General features: G+C 40.3%; 1 protein-coding gene across 2 annotated transcripts in view; it reads right to left on the reverse strand.

Annotated features, from left to right (window-relative positions):
• Positions 1–6,089: 6,089 nt before the first annotated feature.
• The window catches only part of tfdp2 (transcription factor Dp-2), a 44,396-nt gene continuing 35,299 nt past the window's right edge, over positions 6,090–15,186 (reverse strand). For both annotated transcript variants that reach the window (XM_017696758.2, XM_037546380.1), the window contains 7 exons: positions 13,164–13,323; positions 12,313–12,459; positions 10,323–10,391; positions 8,906–9,057; positions 8,508–8,674; positions 8,104–8,146; positions 6,090–7,226 (listed from right to left, as the gene is read on the reverse strand). In XM_017696758.2, coding sequence (XP_017552247.1) covers positions 7,097–7,226; positions 8,104–8,146; positions 8,508–8,674; positions 8,906–9,057; positions 10,323–10,391; positions 12,313–12,459; positions 13,164–13,323 — 868 coding nt within the window. In that variant the 3' untranslated portion in view covers positions 6,090–7,096. The remainder of the gene's footprint in view (positions 7,227–8,103; positions 8,147–8,507; positions 8,675–8,905; positions 9,058–10,322; positions 10,392–12,312; positions 12,460–13,163; positions 13,324–15,186) is intronic.

Here is a 15,186-nt window from a genome sequence, read left to right on the forward strand (position 1 = left end):
TGTGAAAGAGAGAGTATGTATGTGTGTGTATGTGTGTGTGTGTGTGTGTGTGTGGAGCTCAGCTCAGAAGCCGGCGCGCACTGCCTCTCCACAGAACCGCACCGTGCGCATGCGCAGTGCGGCACCACCCCAAGACTGAGGAGAAGATCCGTTTGCGAATTAAACCATCAGATATGAAGTTTTATCAAAACATAAAACATCAGCGGCCCTCGTCATGAGCGGGACTCTCACATGTCAAGTGCAGTTTCAGTGCTTTCTGCCTGTCGCATTTCCCTTGAGTAGCCTATGGCTAATCCTGTACCCCACACTTCCACGGAATGGTCTAAACCAATTAACTCCACAGATTAGATTCACCAGCGTGATTAGATTAGAAAATAAGTGCCTCGATTATTTCTCTGAGAAGGAAAGTCTGGAGACGTTTAGCTAAATTCCAGCACTACTTTGTCAGGGCACAGAATGAGTTGGTGCTCGAATAGTCTAGAAAGTGCCTGCACTGCTCTGGTTCACATAACTGGGCATCAGTTTATGAAGAGCTTCATCGTTAGCTCATGGCTAACAAGGGCTGCCTTTCAAATGGCTTTCTGCTCCCTACAATACCGCACTTCATAGACCTACGTCATGAAAGAATAAGTTCCACACCAGTTATCGTGCTCTTTATGTCCTGAGTATTCCCTACTTAACGATCAGCCGTAACATCACACCACCTCCTTGTTTCTACACTCATTTGTTTACCATTTTATCAGTTCCACTTAAAGGTGCACAGTTAGACTGTAGTCTATCTGTATACGTTCTTAGCCCCCTTTTACCCTGTTCTTCAGTGGGCAGAACCCCCATGGACCCTAACAGAGGAGGTACAATTTGGGTGGTGGATCTTTCTCAGCACTATAGTAACGCTGGAGTGGTGGTGGCATGTTGGTCTAGTGTGGATCAGACACAGCAGTCCTGCTGGGGTTTTAAACAGTGTCCACTCACTGTCCACTTTATTAGACACTCCTGTTGGTACCCCTTGTAAATGTAAAGTCAGAGACAGTAGCTCATCTATTGCTGCAGCTTGTGTTGGTCATCCCCTAGTCCCTTCATCAGCGGCTGCCCAAGGACACTGTTGGCTGGATATTTTTGGTTGGTGGACTATTGTCAGTCCAGCAGTGATGGCTGCACTGCTGTGTCTGATTCACTTGTACCAGCACAACACACTAACACATGACCATCACATCAGTGTTTGCAGCACTGAGAAAGATTCACCATAATGACCCAAGTGAAGTGGTGTTAGCATAGATAACCTAGATATTCTTTCTCAAACCTCAGTAATCTCAGATCATTATCTTATTTCTTTTAAACTTCATCTTAGTCATAATATACGTACATCCCCCAGCTACTCTATGAAACGTTCAATAACGCCCTTTACCGCTCAACAATTTACTGATAACCTTCCTGATTTATCAACCATAGTGTACTCTCCAGGTAACCCAGCAGAACTAGACAAACTAACTGATTGTTTAGAAAATACCTTCCGGTCTACTTTAGATGGTGTAGCACCACTTAAACACAAAAAAGAGAGACAGAAAAAACTTGCGCTGTGGTATAACGACCAAACTCGTACTTTAAAGCAATTAGTACGAAATTTTGAGCGAAAATGGCGATCAACCAAACTGGAAGTATTCCACTCTGCTTGGAAAGACAGTATTGTTGAATATAGAAGAGAAATTAATAAAGCCCGCTCAGAGTATCTGGCCTCTCAGATCGAGATTAATAAAAACAACCCTAGAGTTCTCTTTAGTGTTATTTCTAAACTGACTAAAAATCAGGCAGGTACTGATCCTCAGATTCCAGCAATCCACACTAGCAATGCTTTTATGGACTATTTTGATAATAAAATCGAAAATATTCGGGACAAAATTCAACAGATAAATAGCACAGCTTGTCTGTCATCTGGTGTGGCTGATATAGAACAAAATCCAGCTACCGAAGTCAGGTTGGAAGTTTTTAACCCACTACATCATTTAGAACTGGAGAAAATTATCTCCTCATCAAACTGCACAACCTGTACACTTGATGCAGTTCCCACAAAACTATTAAAACAGGTATTACCAGACATAATTAAACCACTATTAACAATAGTAAACTCATCATTAAACCTGGGGTATGTTCCCAAAGCCTTTAAACTAGCAGTAATTAAACCTTTGATCAAGAAACCAAATCTTGATCCTAGTGTACTATCTAACTATAGACCTATTTCAAATTTACCATTTATTTCTAAGATTTTAGAAAAGGCCGTGGCCCAACAACTTGGCTCTTATCTGCAAAGAAACCAGATCTATGAAAAATTCCAATCTGGATTTAGGCCTCATCATAGCACTGAGACAGCTCTAGTTAAGATAACAAATGATCTGCTTCTTGCCGCTGACCAAGGCTGCGTTTCTTTACTGGTACTTCTTGATCTGAGCGCAGCTTTTGATACAATAGATCATAATATCCTCCTAGAAAGATTAGAGAAAATGGTCGGTATAACTGGAACTGCCTTATCATGGTTCAAATCATACTTGACCGATCGTTTTCAGTTTGTGAGGGTAAATAATATACCCTCCAATTATACAAGGGTAGATATGGAGTTCCACAAGGCTCTATCTTAGGACCGTTATTATTTACGTTATACATGCTCCCCCTGGGCAAAGTTATTAGAAAACATAATGTTAATTTTCATTGTTATGCAGACGACACGCAGCTCTTCATATCAGCCAAACCTGATGACAAACAGAGAATAAAGAAAATGGAGGATTGCGTAAAAGATGTGAAATCATGGATGTCACACAACTTTCTTCTATTAAATAGTGATAAAACAGAAGTTCTTCTATTAGGCCCTAAAGCTGCTAGAAATAAATTATCACACCTAATGTTGAATCTGGCCGACTTCTCAGTCACACCTGGTTCAACAGCTAAAAATCTTGGCGTTATCATAGATTCAGATCTAGCATTTGATAAACACATATCTAATGTTACTAAAACAGCTTTTCTACATCTCCGTAACATCGCCAAGCTAAGAAATGCTTTATCCTTACATGACGCAGAAAAATTAGTACATGCCTTCATTACGTCAAGGCTAGACTACTGTAATGCGCTACTGTCAGGATGTTCTAGCAGTAACTTAAATAAACTTCAGCTAGTTCAAAATGCTGCAGCCAGGGTCCTTACTAAAACTAGAAAATTTGACCATATTAGTCCAGTCCTATCAGCTCTTCACTGGCTTCCAGTCAAATTCCGCATAGACTATAAAATTCTCCTGTTAACGTATAAAGCCCTACATGGGCTCGCTCCTGAGTATCTGAGAGACCTTATCTCCTATTATGAACCACCACGATTACTTAGATCACAGGGTGCTGGCTTCCTAGTAGTTCCCAAAATTCAGAGAAGCTCTGCAGGAGGAAGAGCTTTCTCTTATAAAGCGCCCCAACTCTGGAATAATCTCCCCGATAATGTTCGGGACTCAGACACAGTCTCAATCTTTAAGTCTAGACTAAAAACTTACTTGTTTAGTTTAGCTTTTGGTAGTTAATGTTAATTCCCTTTAGATAAGGCTGCAGATCCAGGGGTTCATGGACATAGTGAATTGTGGGTAAACTGAGATGCTGGTGCTGCTGTCACTCACTACATGCAGTCACTCAGGTTTGTGGACGGTGGAGTGGGTGAATGCCAGTGTCTCAGGGAGCCTCCGTGTCTATGTTACCTTCTGGCTCTCTCCCTTTAGTTAGGCTGTCATATTCAGACCTGCCGGAGTCATTAGTCACACTCTGATAATTTTTTACATTTTCTGTTCTTCATAAATCCAGTCTAAACTAATTCCTAAATCTTTCCTTCCTCCGAGTTACTGACTGTCCACCGGTCCGGCCCAATACTGATGGATGTCCCACCCTCAAGTCCCCCTGTCCCCCTGATTGACCAGACTGATGGAAGTTTCTGGAACGCAGCTTCTCCACTACAGATCACATCCAAATCTATATGAACTCTAATTGTTTCCACTGTTGATTATACACACCTGAATATATTAGAACTGCGTGGATGTAAAATTGACTTTTCAATGTTTAACTTATAAGTTGTCTGACCAGTGGTAGGATGGTCCCCCCTTTAGATGTGAGTCTTGGTCCTCCCGAGGTTTCTTCCTCCTCCAGCTCTGAGGGAGTTTTTCCTTGCCTCAGCGCTCACGGGGGTTCTGTATATTCTGTATATTATGTTCAGTGTTTTGTCTGATTCTCTGTGCTGTGATTCCCATTTTTGTAAAGCTGCTTTGTGACAACATCAGTTGTAAAAAGCGCTATATAAATAAATTTGATTTGATTTGATTTGATACCTTCACTGTGGTGGTCCTATGGGGACCTGAGCAAAGAAAGAGGGTTAACAAAATATGCAGAGCGACAAATGGACTACAATCTGTAATGGTAGAACAACAAAGTGCTTCTATATTTAAGTGGAGCTGATAAAATGGACAATGAGTGTTGAAAGAAGGAGGTGGTTCTAATGTTATAGCTGTTCGTTGGCAAATTTGTTATTTCAGTGCACCGTTTACATGAGTAGGGAGCCAATATAAGATTTAGCCATGCTGTCTTTGAGTCACAGTGTGATAAGTGCAGTGCTGCACCAGCACTTTAGATGGCCACTCATACTGAATACAAATGAGAAAGCAGACACATCCATGAATACTTGCTTCATATGTCAGTCTATGAGGTGCGCCCCACCCCCCAGGATCAGACCTCTCAAATTTAAAGCTCATTTAATCTGTGACACATGCTAATAGATACAGGTTAATGAATACACATTGTTAAAGGGGTGCTTTTTCACAGGATTAAAATATGCTGAAGTTGCAGTGAGAAGCCCTCCTCACCATTTGGCTGCACTGTGGCGCAGCCCAGCAGTATGCTCACATATGCGGCTTAGCCCTTCATGGCCATCACCATGTGAAAACATGAAGGACTCAGAAAGGGTCATTGTTGTAGAAGGCATACAGAGCCAAGAGCAATAAACAATGGCTTAGCTTGCTTTACTTGTAATCAAAGTGTCATCTGGATCACTTTACACTCATTTAATTTGTGAGTGTATGCATTTCCCTGATGGGGGGAAAAATAACAAAACAAAACAAAAACAGCACAGACCAGCATGCATTCATGCTAGTTTAACTGGCCACCCAACATTGTCATGCTGGTTGACTTGCATACCAGCAGCCAAAACATAACATGCTGATTTTGCTGGTCACCAGGCATGCTGATCTATGCTGCTTTTGAGTTTTCTAGCAGGGATTTTTGTACATGTGTGTGACAGTGTTCACACTGTATGTGGTGAAATTCAGATATGGATGCTACACAAGTGTAAACAAAGGCAAATTCCTTGTGGGTCCTACCACATTTGGCCAGTAATTTTAAGAAATGCTGCTGCATATCATTGAAACAGACCTACAGTAAAAATGTGGTCACTAGGCCAGTCCAGTGTAAAGTCAACTTAAAATCAAAATGGACCTTTTTCCCGTTGTTAGTTTGTGTGCGTGGCCATAATAAGCATGATTCAACATATGTCTTTAAAATTCTTGTTTCCTTGCATTCTTTGATCAAAGTGTATTGCTTTTTGCCTGCGTTTAAAATGTCTTCTCAAGTTTTAATTACATCACCATTCACCAGTAGGCAGGGAAAATATTAGTAACCAGTAATGTTATGTTTCACCTCTCGCCAGTGGACGTCTTAAGACCCTCCCTGATATAATGAAAATGCAAAAGCAGTGTCCAAACATCATTACGGAATAGCAAAAGTTACTTTTGGCTTAGTTACTTTGTGCTTTGGGGATAAGTAAATGTATGCTAAGGGCAAAGCATCAAGTCTACAGTTAATACCCAAGATCAAAGTTGGCCAGTCAAGACATCAACTCAGGAAAGATTTTTATGTTGGCAAAGACTTCCTTTTTGTAATAGGTATAGCAGTTCATAGGTTTTCTTAAAGCAACTTTCTCAACACTGGTAAATACAGTGAACATGGAAATATGAACACATGGGAAATTGAATAAGGAACTGCTGAAAACACACAGGTGAGTAAATAAGTTGGTGGACACAGAGGTAACCAAAATTATAAGTTTATATGTATATATGTATATACACATAGAGAATTACATTCCAAACCAAAAGTACAAACCATCAGAGAACAAGTAATATTCATTATCCTGTTGGAATTTCAAATAAGACTCCATGTTTAAAACACTGACCTGAGCAGGTCACAGAGGGAGTGTCCCTGGGATAGGCCTTTTCAGATCCACTACAAATTTCTAGCAAAATTAGACATTGGCAGAAGATGCTACTCTACACACCACACTTTACAAAATCACTTCACTCCCCAACATGCGTCTTTTCATACCATATGTACCCAGAAAAATACGGTCATCAGTCATTTTTTCCAACTCATTCTATTGCAGTAAATGGCAGAAATATAATAAACTAGGTAATGCACAACAAAATTAAGAAGAAACATAACCCATATATGAAAGAACTTTTTTCTTTTTGGGAAAAAAAACAAAACAAAACACAAAATCCTTCCAGTGAGTAAACACAGAAACAGGTATAGACAATGCACTGAATTCTTAACACCTCATGTGGGGGCTGGTGGGGAGAAAAGAAAGAATATTTGGGCTTCAGCTCATCGACACACAATGGACTACAAAGATAGTGATTTCATATTAGAATGCGACAGCAATAAATACACTGATATTTTATACTTAATGAAAAAGATGTTTGGAGGCAGCATGTCAAACTACTGAAGGCTGCCAATGCGAAATTTCTGCTAGCATCTTCATTCTCCCTCTTCTATGGCCTGCAGCTTGCTGGCTTGTTTGAGTAGAAAAGCACCGTTGGAACACACCTGACCAGTTCTCATAGATGCTGCTGTCAGCAGTGTGAAAGACAGCAAGCTAAAGTCAGATAGAAAGACGATTTAGAAATAATCGCATTATGAGCAAGTGGAAGCCTGTTCCCTATGTAACGTTCCACCTGTGCACTTGGCAGAATATCGAAAGGAGGATTGGAGGCCCAGTTCCAAAGAAGAGCAAAGGTGTCAACACAAAAAGTTGGTGATCATTCAGGGGAGGAGGGGTCATCGTCATCATCTTCATCATCATCTTCTTCATCATCATCTTCCTCATTAAAGGAACTAGGCGTCTGGCCCCGAGATTCTGAGGTGTGTGAGGATGTTGTGCTACTGTGGCTGTGGAGGGAGGTAACAACACTGATCTAAGTATCAACCAGGAGTCCAAGAGTGATATACTCATGATGTACTCAACTAGGTCGCTTAAAGAAAGCCACCTTATAGTTTAATTCTGCAGTATTACAATAGCAGAACCTGAAAAGTAGTACTCCAGAAAAGACTCACATTCATGAAGCATTTTTAACCATTAATTTTTGTGATATTTCTCAGATTTCAGCTTAATATGTCTATTGAAAATGTATTGCGTGCTTGTACTGGGCTAAATTCCTCTGAATTGGCAATGAAGAATAATACATTTTATATCATTTATACCAATTTTATACATACAACATCTGCATGCACGATGCAGCAGCCTTCCATGGCTCAAAACCATTAACCTTTCACAGATACAAGTGTTTGAGCTGTAGAACAGTTCTACAAACATCCTAGACAGACTAGATTTTATTTTGTTTCTTTAAAAGCTAATTTGTAAAACAGCATTTTTACCCTCGACAGCTTTGTGACTTGTGACTGGACAATTGTATCAAGCCTATAGGTTTACCCAGTATTCTGTTTAATAACAGCCTTGAATGACAGTATTTGTGTTATGACAGTTCTATTTGTTTTTTCCAAATGCTTTCATTGATTTATCATTATTTACTATACTGTGATTTGCTTAATGCCTATTCTAGCTGCAGCTGATAACCGCAGCACGTGAGGAGGTATTTGAAATAATTTTTGAGAAAATACTGGCATCATAAGCCATACTGAATGCTTAGTACTTCTTTCATTTCCAGCGGCTTGGTCTGCTGAGCCAACACAAGACATTGTGTATGTTAATATGTTTATTCTAGTAAGACAGATGTCATTCTAAGTATGCTGAGAGAAGGAAATATACCTTATATGGCTGGGAGGTGTTCTGTTGGTATTTCTGGCCATGCCTGTGAAAGTATCAAATACAGAAACAAGGTTAAATGACTGTAGTGAACAAGCCAAATTCAAGTAGAACCATATAGGTCTGTTATTAAAATAATTCCTCAGTCAATAAATCACTCAAAATAGACAAATGATTGCTACTGACAATGCTAGTGACAACTTGACAGTTTATGTAAGCTATTCATTTCTGTTGTTTACTTATCCATGTCACTTGTTTCAATCACCACATCTTTTATATTCTGGCTAATTTTCATCAAGCCTCCACAACGCTACTGTGAACAGGCACGTGCAGCCTGCACAAGCATGTTTCTCAACAAAACATACTCTTTTAAACTTGTATGTGTCAGAATCTCTAGAGTGGCCTACCTGTAACATAGTTCTCCAGGGATTTGGGCACAAGAGACTTGGCAACAGTGAGGTTTTCTGGGGTACATTTGCCATTCTCCAACCCAAGAGACATGCCCATGCGCTTCAGAATCTCAATGTCATCATGGATCTCGAACATGTTGTCAAAGTTAAAGAGGTATTCACATCTGCAATAAGGAATGAAGTGATAGAAGTTAGACTAGAGGCAGAAAAAAAGACCTTTATTACATTAGATCAATAATAAAATGTTTTAAATGTCTTCTTAAAAAGATGTTTGTTACAATCTTATTAACCTCACTGAAAAAATAAAGGGATGTGCTTGCCTTACGTTTGGCTACCAATAACAAAATATAAATAGGCAAAAAAAAGAGTCAGACTTATAAAATAAATGATCATACTTGTCACTGGAGATTGAGCAGTCAATGACTGTGCGTACGTCTGTATTGATAATAATGAAGGGCAGCTGAATGACGGATCCAGGTGGTGGTGGTGTTTTCGATGACGCTTCGTTGGCCTGGTTCCTCTGCACTAGGTTCTTAAAGGCTATCTGCTGCTCAAGCAAAGGGATGCAGTGGTCAGTACATCAAGTAATCTCTCCCACACACAGCCTCCATTATCAATCTACAGAAACAGAATTCACTGAACTAAATTAATGCAAGCAATTTAGAATGACAGCATTTTAAATAGCAGCATTAGAGGAGCTCTGTGAATGATAAAGCACCTGCAAGATTTTCTCAGACAGGATCTCCTTTCATTTCTCTAGCAGACACTAATGTGCTAATGTGAACATGCTAAGGGCTACAGATTTGTGACTGTGGGGTTTTCTGTAGGAGAGAATATAGTATCAAACTGAACATGCTGTAATGATTTACTTGTAAACTTGTGCAGTGAGAGTGAGGAGGTTGTGGGTTGTACATTCTGGAAGTGTCTAGTTTCAGTGGGCGAGGCAGAGGGAACTGGCGCCTCTTTCTTGCTGAGGCAATTAATAAACTGAGAGTGCAGTTGTACACAGAATTGGCCTATCCATACCCCACCCAAAAATGTGTTCTCCCATATCAACTATTGTGAGGTTGAACAACCAGTGTTGCACCAAAAATCAGTAATAAATCTTTTTTACATCACCTTTTCCCAACCTTTCTTCAGGTCTTACAATAAAACAGGCTGTTTTTGATGCTGTACCTTTAAGAATGATTTTTAAAGGCCTTTTGATTGGCTGCCATGTATTATGCCTTCTATAATATGGTTTAGATTAAAACACTCCTTATAGCTTCAGTGTGAATTGGTGGAGCTAAACCACTGTATCCCAGATATGCAGATGCAAGCAAACATACTGTTTTTTGTGACATCACAAAAGCAAACAGTTCAAAACAGGATGTTTTGTAGGTTAGTGGATGGTATGCTTTGAAAATGTTATTACCACCAGTCTAAATATAGGTGTTTTCTGGGTAGATGTTATTTTCTGGGAAAATGTTATTACCACCAGTCTAAATATAGGTGTTTTCTGTACTGCACTGTCTCATTAGGCTAAAGCTCTACAGAGTGCTGGGATTTTGTCCTTAAAGCTTGTCCAATTGTGTTCATGGGTAGAGTACAGACAGACCAATTGAGCAGTGATGTGATATGACCTTTAAGTGCCACTGCATTTTCTCTCAGCTCTTCCTGTTATTGTACAATGGCTGAGCGGTTTTGTATGCTAATGGTGATGCCATTCATTCCACCCGGGGGGATCATTCCAAACATTCCACCTCATAAGGGTAATGACCAAATGTACTGCTTGAAGAGGCAGTATCATACACAGTCCAGGCTGGTACAAACCTGTAGTATAAGCTCCTCCAGCTGACTTCTTTTCTGTCGGATTCTTTCCAACCGTTTCTGTTTCTCCAACTGAAAAACACATATACAAGCATTCAGAGAAGAGGAGAAAAATTTGGGCATTCATGCTGATGTTGCAGTCTACTCCAGTCTGATGCAATTCCAGCACACACATACAGAGTTAAAAAAACTATGATATACAGAAGAAAGCCAGCATGAAATTCTAGAGATTTATGCTCTGTGTAGACCTTGTAGTGTTATGAAATGGAAAAATGATGAGCATCAGATGCTCTCCATTCTCTAACTCTGCTTTATACTTCATAGTCTACCTCAACCCCACCCTCACATCTCTAGCACCATTCTCTCAGTTGTTACAGTACCTGATGCTGTCAGAATACCTACACACAAACAACAGCTAACACACTAACACAGATACCTTAAACTTGATTCACAGAATGATTCAATAGTGTAGTTAAAAGCTCACTGATGTTATTGAGCTGATGGCATTAATACTGAAGTTTACATCCTTCCATGTTGGTATTTCTTAAAAATGTCTTAATAATACTTTCATTCCTTGTTCCTCCAAAATGTCTATGCACAGACTTCTCAAAGTTGTGTTGCTTCTGCTGCATGTGTGGTCTTTTTGCCCTCATTTTTTTTCAATTTTAACAACAGCAAACTGACCGTTTGCAAAATTATGAATTACATGCCTCTCAGCCAATCACAACCATATCTAAACACTGCTTACTCAGTCAAGTGAAGGAAAAAATCTGCACAACAAACCTGCAGTGAGAACAGCAGTGGCAGCAAATTAGTCAGAATTATTAGACTAACATATGGTTGAAAAGTGTTACTAAGGTGTGTATAATGCCTCACACATCCTAACATGTGGAGATGGACGTGGTTCATTCCTGAGGCTGAAAAAACTGTTCACAGGCATAATTATGCTGGCCCTAAGGTTAGCTAAATTTGCATAGATTACTGTTACAATAATTTTTAGTTATGTCTAATGATAAATGTTTCAGAAAAATGTTAAGATTGGTTGGCTAACTAGCTAGCTTTTCATAACTACTGACAGCCTGACAAATCAGTCAGATTAAACAGGACTGCACAGCACTCACATATGCTCTATTTTTTGTAGTGTTTTACTGAAGTTTGTTAAAAGACCTGGTGTAATAGATGCATCCTCATTCGCATAACATAGCTCCAGTGAGCTTTAGCTCTACCTCCTCCTTATTTGACTTAAAAGACTACCACTTTAATATTGAGTGACTAAATTATTACCCAGGTTTGATTAATGCAAAATGTAAAATAGTTTCAGGAATCCTCTTTTGTTCATTTTAAAGGAGCCAACATTCATAGAATCCACATGTCTGCAGTGAGTGTAGTGTAAAGCTAGTCTGTTTTGGACACATATTTTCAGAGGCACTCCTTTGTGTACTTCTAAATTTTACTTTGTACTACTGAAGTTTGTACTCTTAGTACATGTGCTACAGATTCTACCAGATAACAACAGTGAATAAGGGAAGTGGCCCAGATTTCTGCAAATGGTCAGTTCCTGCTGCAGTACAGTTTAGACAGACGAAGGCCAGGACACTCCATTGGCTGGATGTTCTGCATGTGCATCTTGCCACTTTTTGAACTATCAGTCATGTAGTGACTAAACACATTCAGAAAACAATAGGCACTTAACACTGCCACCTGGCATTATATATAACGAGAGAGAGAAGAGAGGTCCTGCAATCATTCCAGCTGCACAACCCTAAGTGGCACAAGTTACAGATTATACCCTCAGGAAATGGTCGTGTCTGTACTCTTTAGTTTTTTGGAATATTGCAGAGAAGAAAAGTGAACCCAGCGGTTTCAAAACCCAGTCCAGGGGAGTGCATACTGTGATTTCCCTACTCTAGAACAACACACCTGGCAGATGTGTGGCTTAATTAACCCATTTACACATTAGTCTGTCCATTTGTCATCTTTCTCTTGAACTCACCTCCAGGTTGCGAAATTCCTGGGCTGAGTTAGTGGGTAGACCGATCCAGCGAATCTCCTTCTTCTCTTTAGAGATTATGTTCATGGCCATTAACACATTCAGTGCATCATATACACGTCTGCGGATGTTCTTCTGGTCATACACCTGCTGCTTGCACAAAACACAAAACATGCCAATACACACACCGAATTAACACAAATCAAATCTATGACAGTATTTTCTCTTTCTCTAAAGCCCCTCCACAAGGTTTCTGGTCCCCCATACTCAACTCTAAGGCCTAACCAGCTGCCTGCACCTGCCGTTAAACCTTTTTTAATTATACTTTTAACATTCCAGAAGAGGTAAGGAGATTAAAACCCCAGCCTCTGCGACATCAGGTGTCCTGTCAGAACTAATACTGGAAAGTATTTACTACGCACTCCCCTCACATATGCCAGGGAGAAGCTGTCTTTCAGCTCTGAAACTGAACATACACTCCTCACTCAAACCATAAGCAGATCATGACTGAAGAATCAGTACAACTGATTTGAAACCAACAAAAAAAAAAGTGACTTTGCCTTTGGCACATACTACTGCAATCTAGTAAAAAGTCAAACAGTAGATTTCAGCAGAACCTGGGCTTTTCTTTCCTTATACAGGAACACAAGTGTTCAAGAGGACCACCAGGTGAAGGGAAGTAATAAATCAATGACAAACTAAAAGTCACTAAAAAGTTTGTGTCTTTTTTGGGACTGATTCATTTACATTCTTTAATATCACTGATTAACACAAAATTAGGTGAAAGATTAATGCAAATAAATCATTGGAGGTGCTTAGCAGCTCATTGCTCCCTCTCTGGAGATGATACTCACCGAATTTGTGTGTGTCAGGTTGGCGTGGGCAAACTCAGCCACCAATTCATCAGCCACTTCATTATAGGATGTGGTGCCTTTCTTCTGCACCTTCTCACAGACCTTCATTGAGAAGTGCCTGAGGCCCTTCCCATTCTTATCAGCCTTCTTCATCCTTTTACTGCAGAGAGAAGACAGAGGCGCAAGCTGTTAAATTCATTTATGGACCTCCATCAAGTTCCCAGTTCATTATTAGGTATTCTATAAATAGTCATTTTATCAGGTACTACACTGTATCAGTACATTATGTAAATTTTATAGTTACTGACTACAGGCCACCCGCTCCAGGTTTTGTCAGTTCTCTACCCAATCAGTTTATTGCTGCTATACTTAGAATGGTCCACCACTCAGATAAGATTTTGTCAGTGGTGGTCCTGTGGTGAACCATTCTCAGTACAGCAGTGATAATAACATGGTAATGTGTAATATGCTAGCATGAGTATATCTGGCACAGCAAGCAGCGTTTAAGTGACACTTTTTAATCCCACAAATGGGGAAATTTCAAGGGGGCAGTGAGCACACTTGCCCGGAGCAGTGGGCAGCCCTATCCACGGCGCCCAGGGAGCAATGTGTTTCTGCAGGGCTGAGAATAATCCATACTGTAAAATAACCAACCATGGTCCTGTGGTCAGAAACTGATCAGTGATGAAGTAACAGCATTTATCTCCAGACAGTATGGTATGGCACAACATGGTTATACTGTAGTCCAGCAGTAGCACCAATGGAGAAGCTGCAAGCTCTGATTGATCTTTTACATAGCATTTTGTTATATGTGAAGAGTCAGAGACAACAATTCTTAGCTGGCATTTCTTAGAATAACACATAATGAATTTGGGGTGGCTGTGCATGACCAGTCAGTCAATGGTCTGCACTATTAACAGCTCTACCCAAACATCCCAGGTCTGTATACTTTGCACCCTGGCAAGAAGAGTTACTACATTCACCATGGGTACTCCGGTACAGTGCAGTTCTCTTGGAACAGGACAGGACTTGTAACTGTACCATGGCTTATAGTACTGTTCAGTGGCACTACATGTTCAGAAAACCATCAGAATGTTTACCTTCAGATGCTCACAGAAAACACACACATACACACAACTTGGAGCCTAGTGAATATTGCATCTATACAAGCACACAGATATGCCTTCACTGAAACGCCATATGACATCTCTCCCTGCTGCTACACTCAGCTCCTTTGCTGCTGACCCACAGCATACTGCTACACGTGCTGTGGGCGACTGTGTTCCAGGCGTACATCCTGCAGCGAAAGCCAACAAATGGCACAGAGGGAACACGAGTAGGAGGAAAAGTGAGGTCTGAGAGGAGAGTAAAGAGTCTGTGCTCATACACGGGTACTCATGGATTACACAATCACTTCACAAGAACCTGCCTGGCATGTGAAGAAAAAAAAAAAAAGAAAAAAGAGAAAAGCTCCTTCCAGATAGGCTGTAAATACACCACACAGCAGCACCAGGGTGGGGGAGGGGGATGCTATTCTATACCTGAGCAAGGCCTTTCTGCCAATCCAGAACAAGAACAAAAACTATACTACAGTACTTTTTTGGTGATATTTGTTAGACGCACTCTTTGAAGCCTATTTTTCCCTGATGCCTATTTTAACTACAGCATTAGCTGTCTTGAATAGACAACAGGTGGAAATTATTGGCAATTAGCAAGACACACTCAATAAAGGAGTGGTTCTGCAGGTGGGGACCACAGACCACTTCTCAGTACCTTTCTGCTTTCTGGCTGATGTTTTGGTCACTTTTGAATGTTGGTGGTGCTTTCACACTCGTGGTAGCATGAGACCCACACAAGTGGGTCAGGTAGTGCAGCTCATCCAGGATGGCACATCAATGCGAGCTGTAGCAAGGTTTGCTGTGTCTGTCAGCGTAGTGTCCTTGACACCTTTACAGCCACCACTATTGTTAATATCATCAATTACATCATGAGCACAATTTAATGAAGCACTGATTGGTCAAAC

Source organism: Pygocentrus nattereri, chromosome 17 (genome assembly GCF_015220715.1).
Source record: "Pygocentrus nattereri isolate fPygNat1 chromosome 17, fPygNat1.pri, whole genome shotgun sequence".
NCBI classification, from domain to species: Eukaryota; Metazoa; Chordata; class Actinopteri; order Characiformes; family Serrasalmidae; genus Pygocentrus; species Pygocentrus nattereri.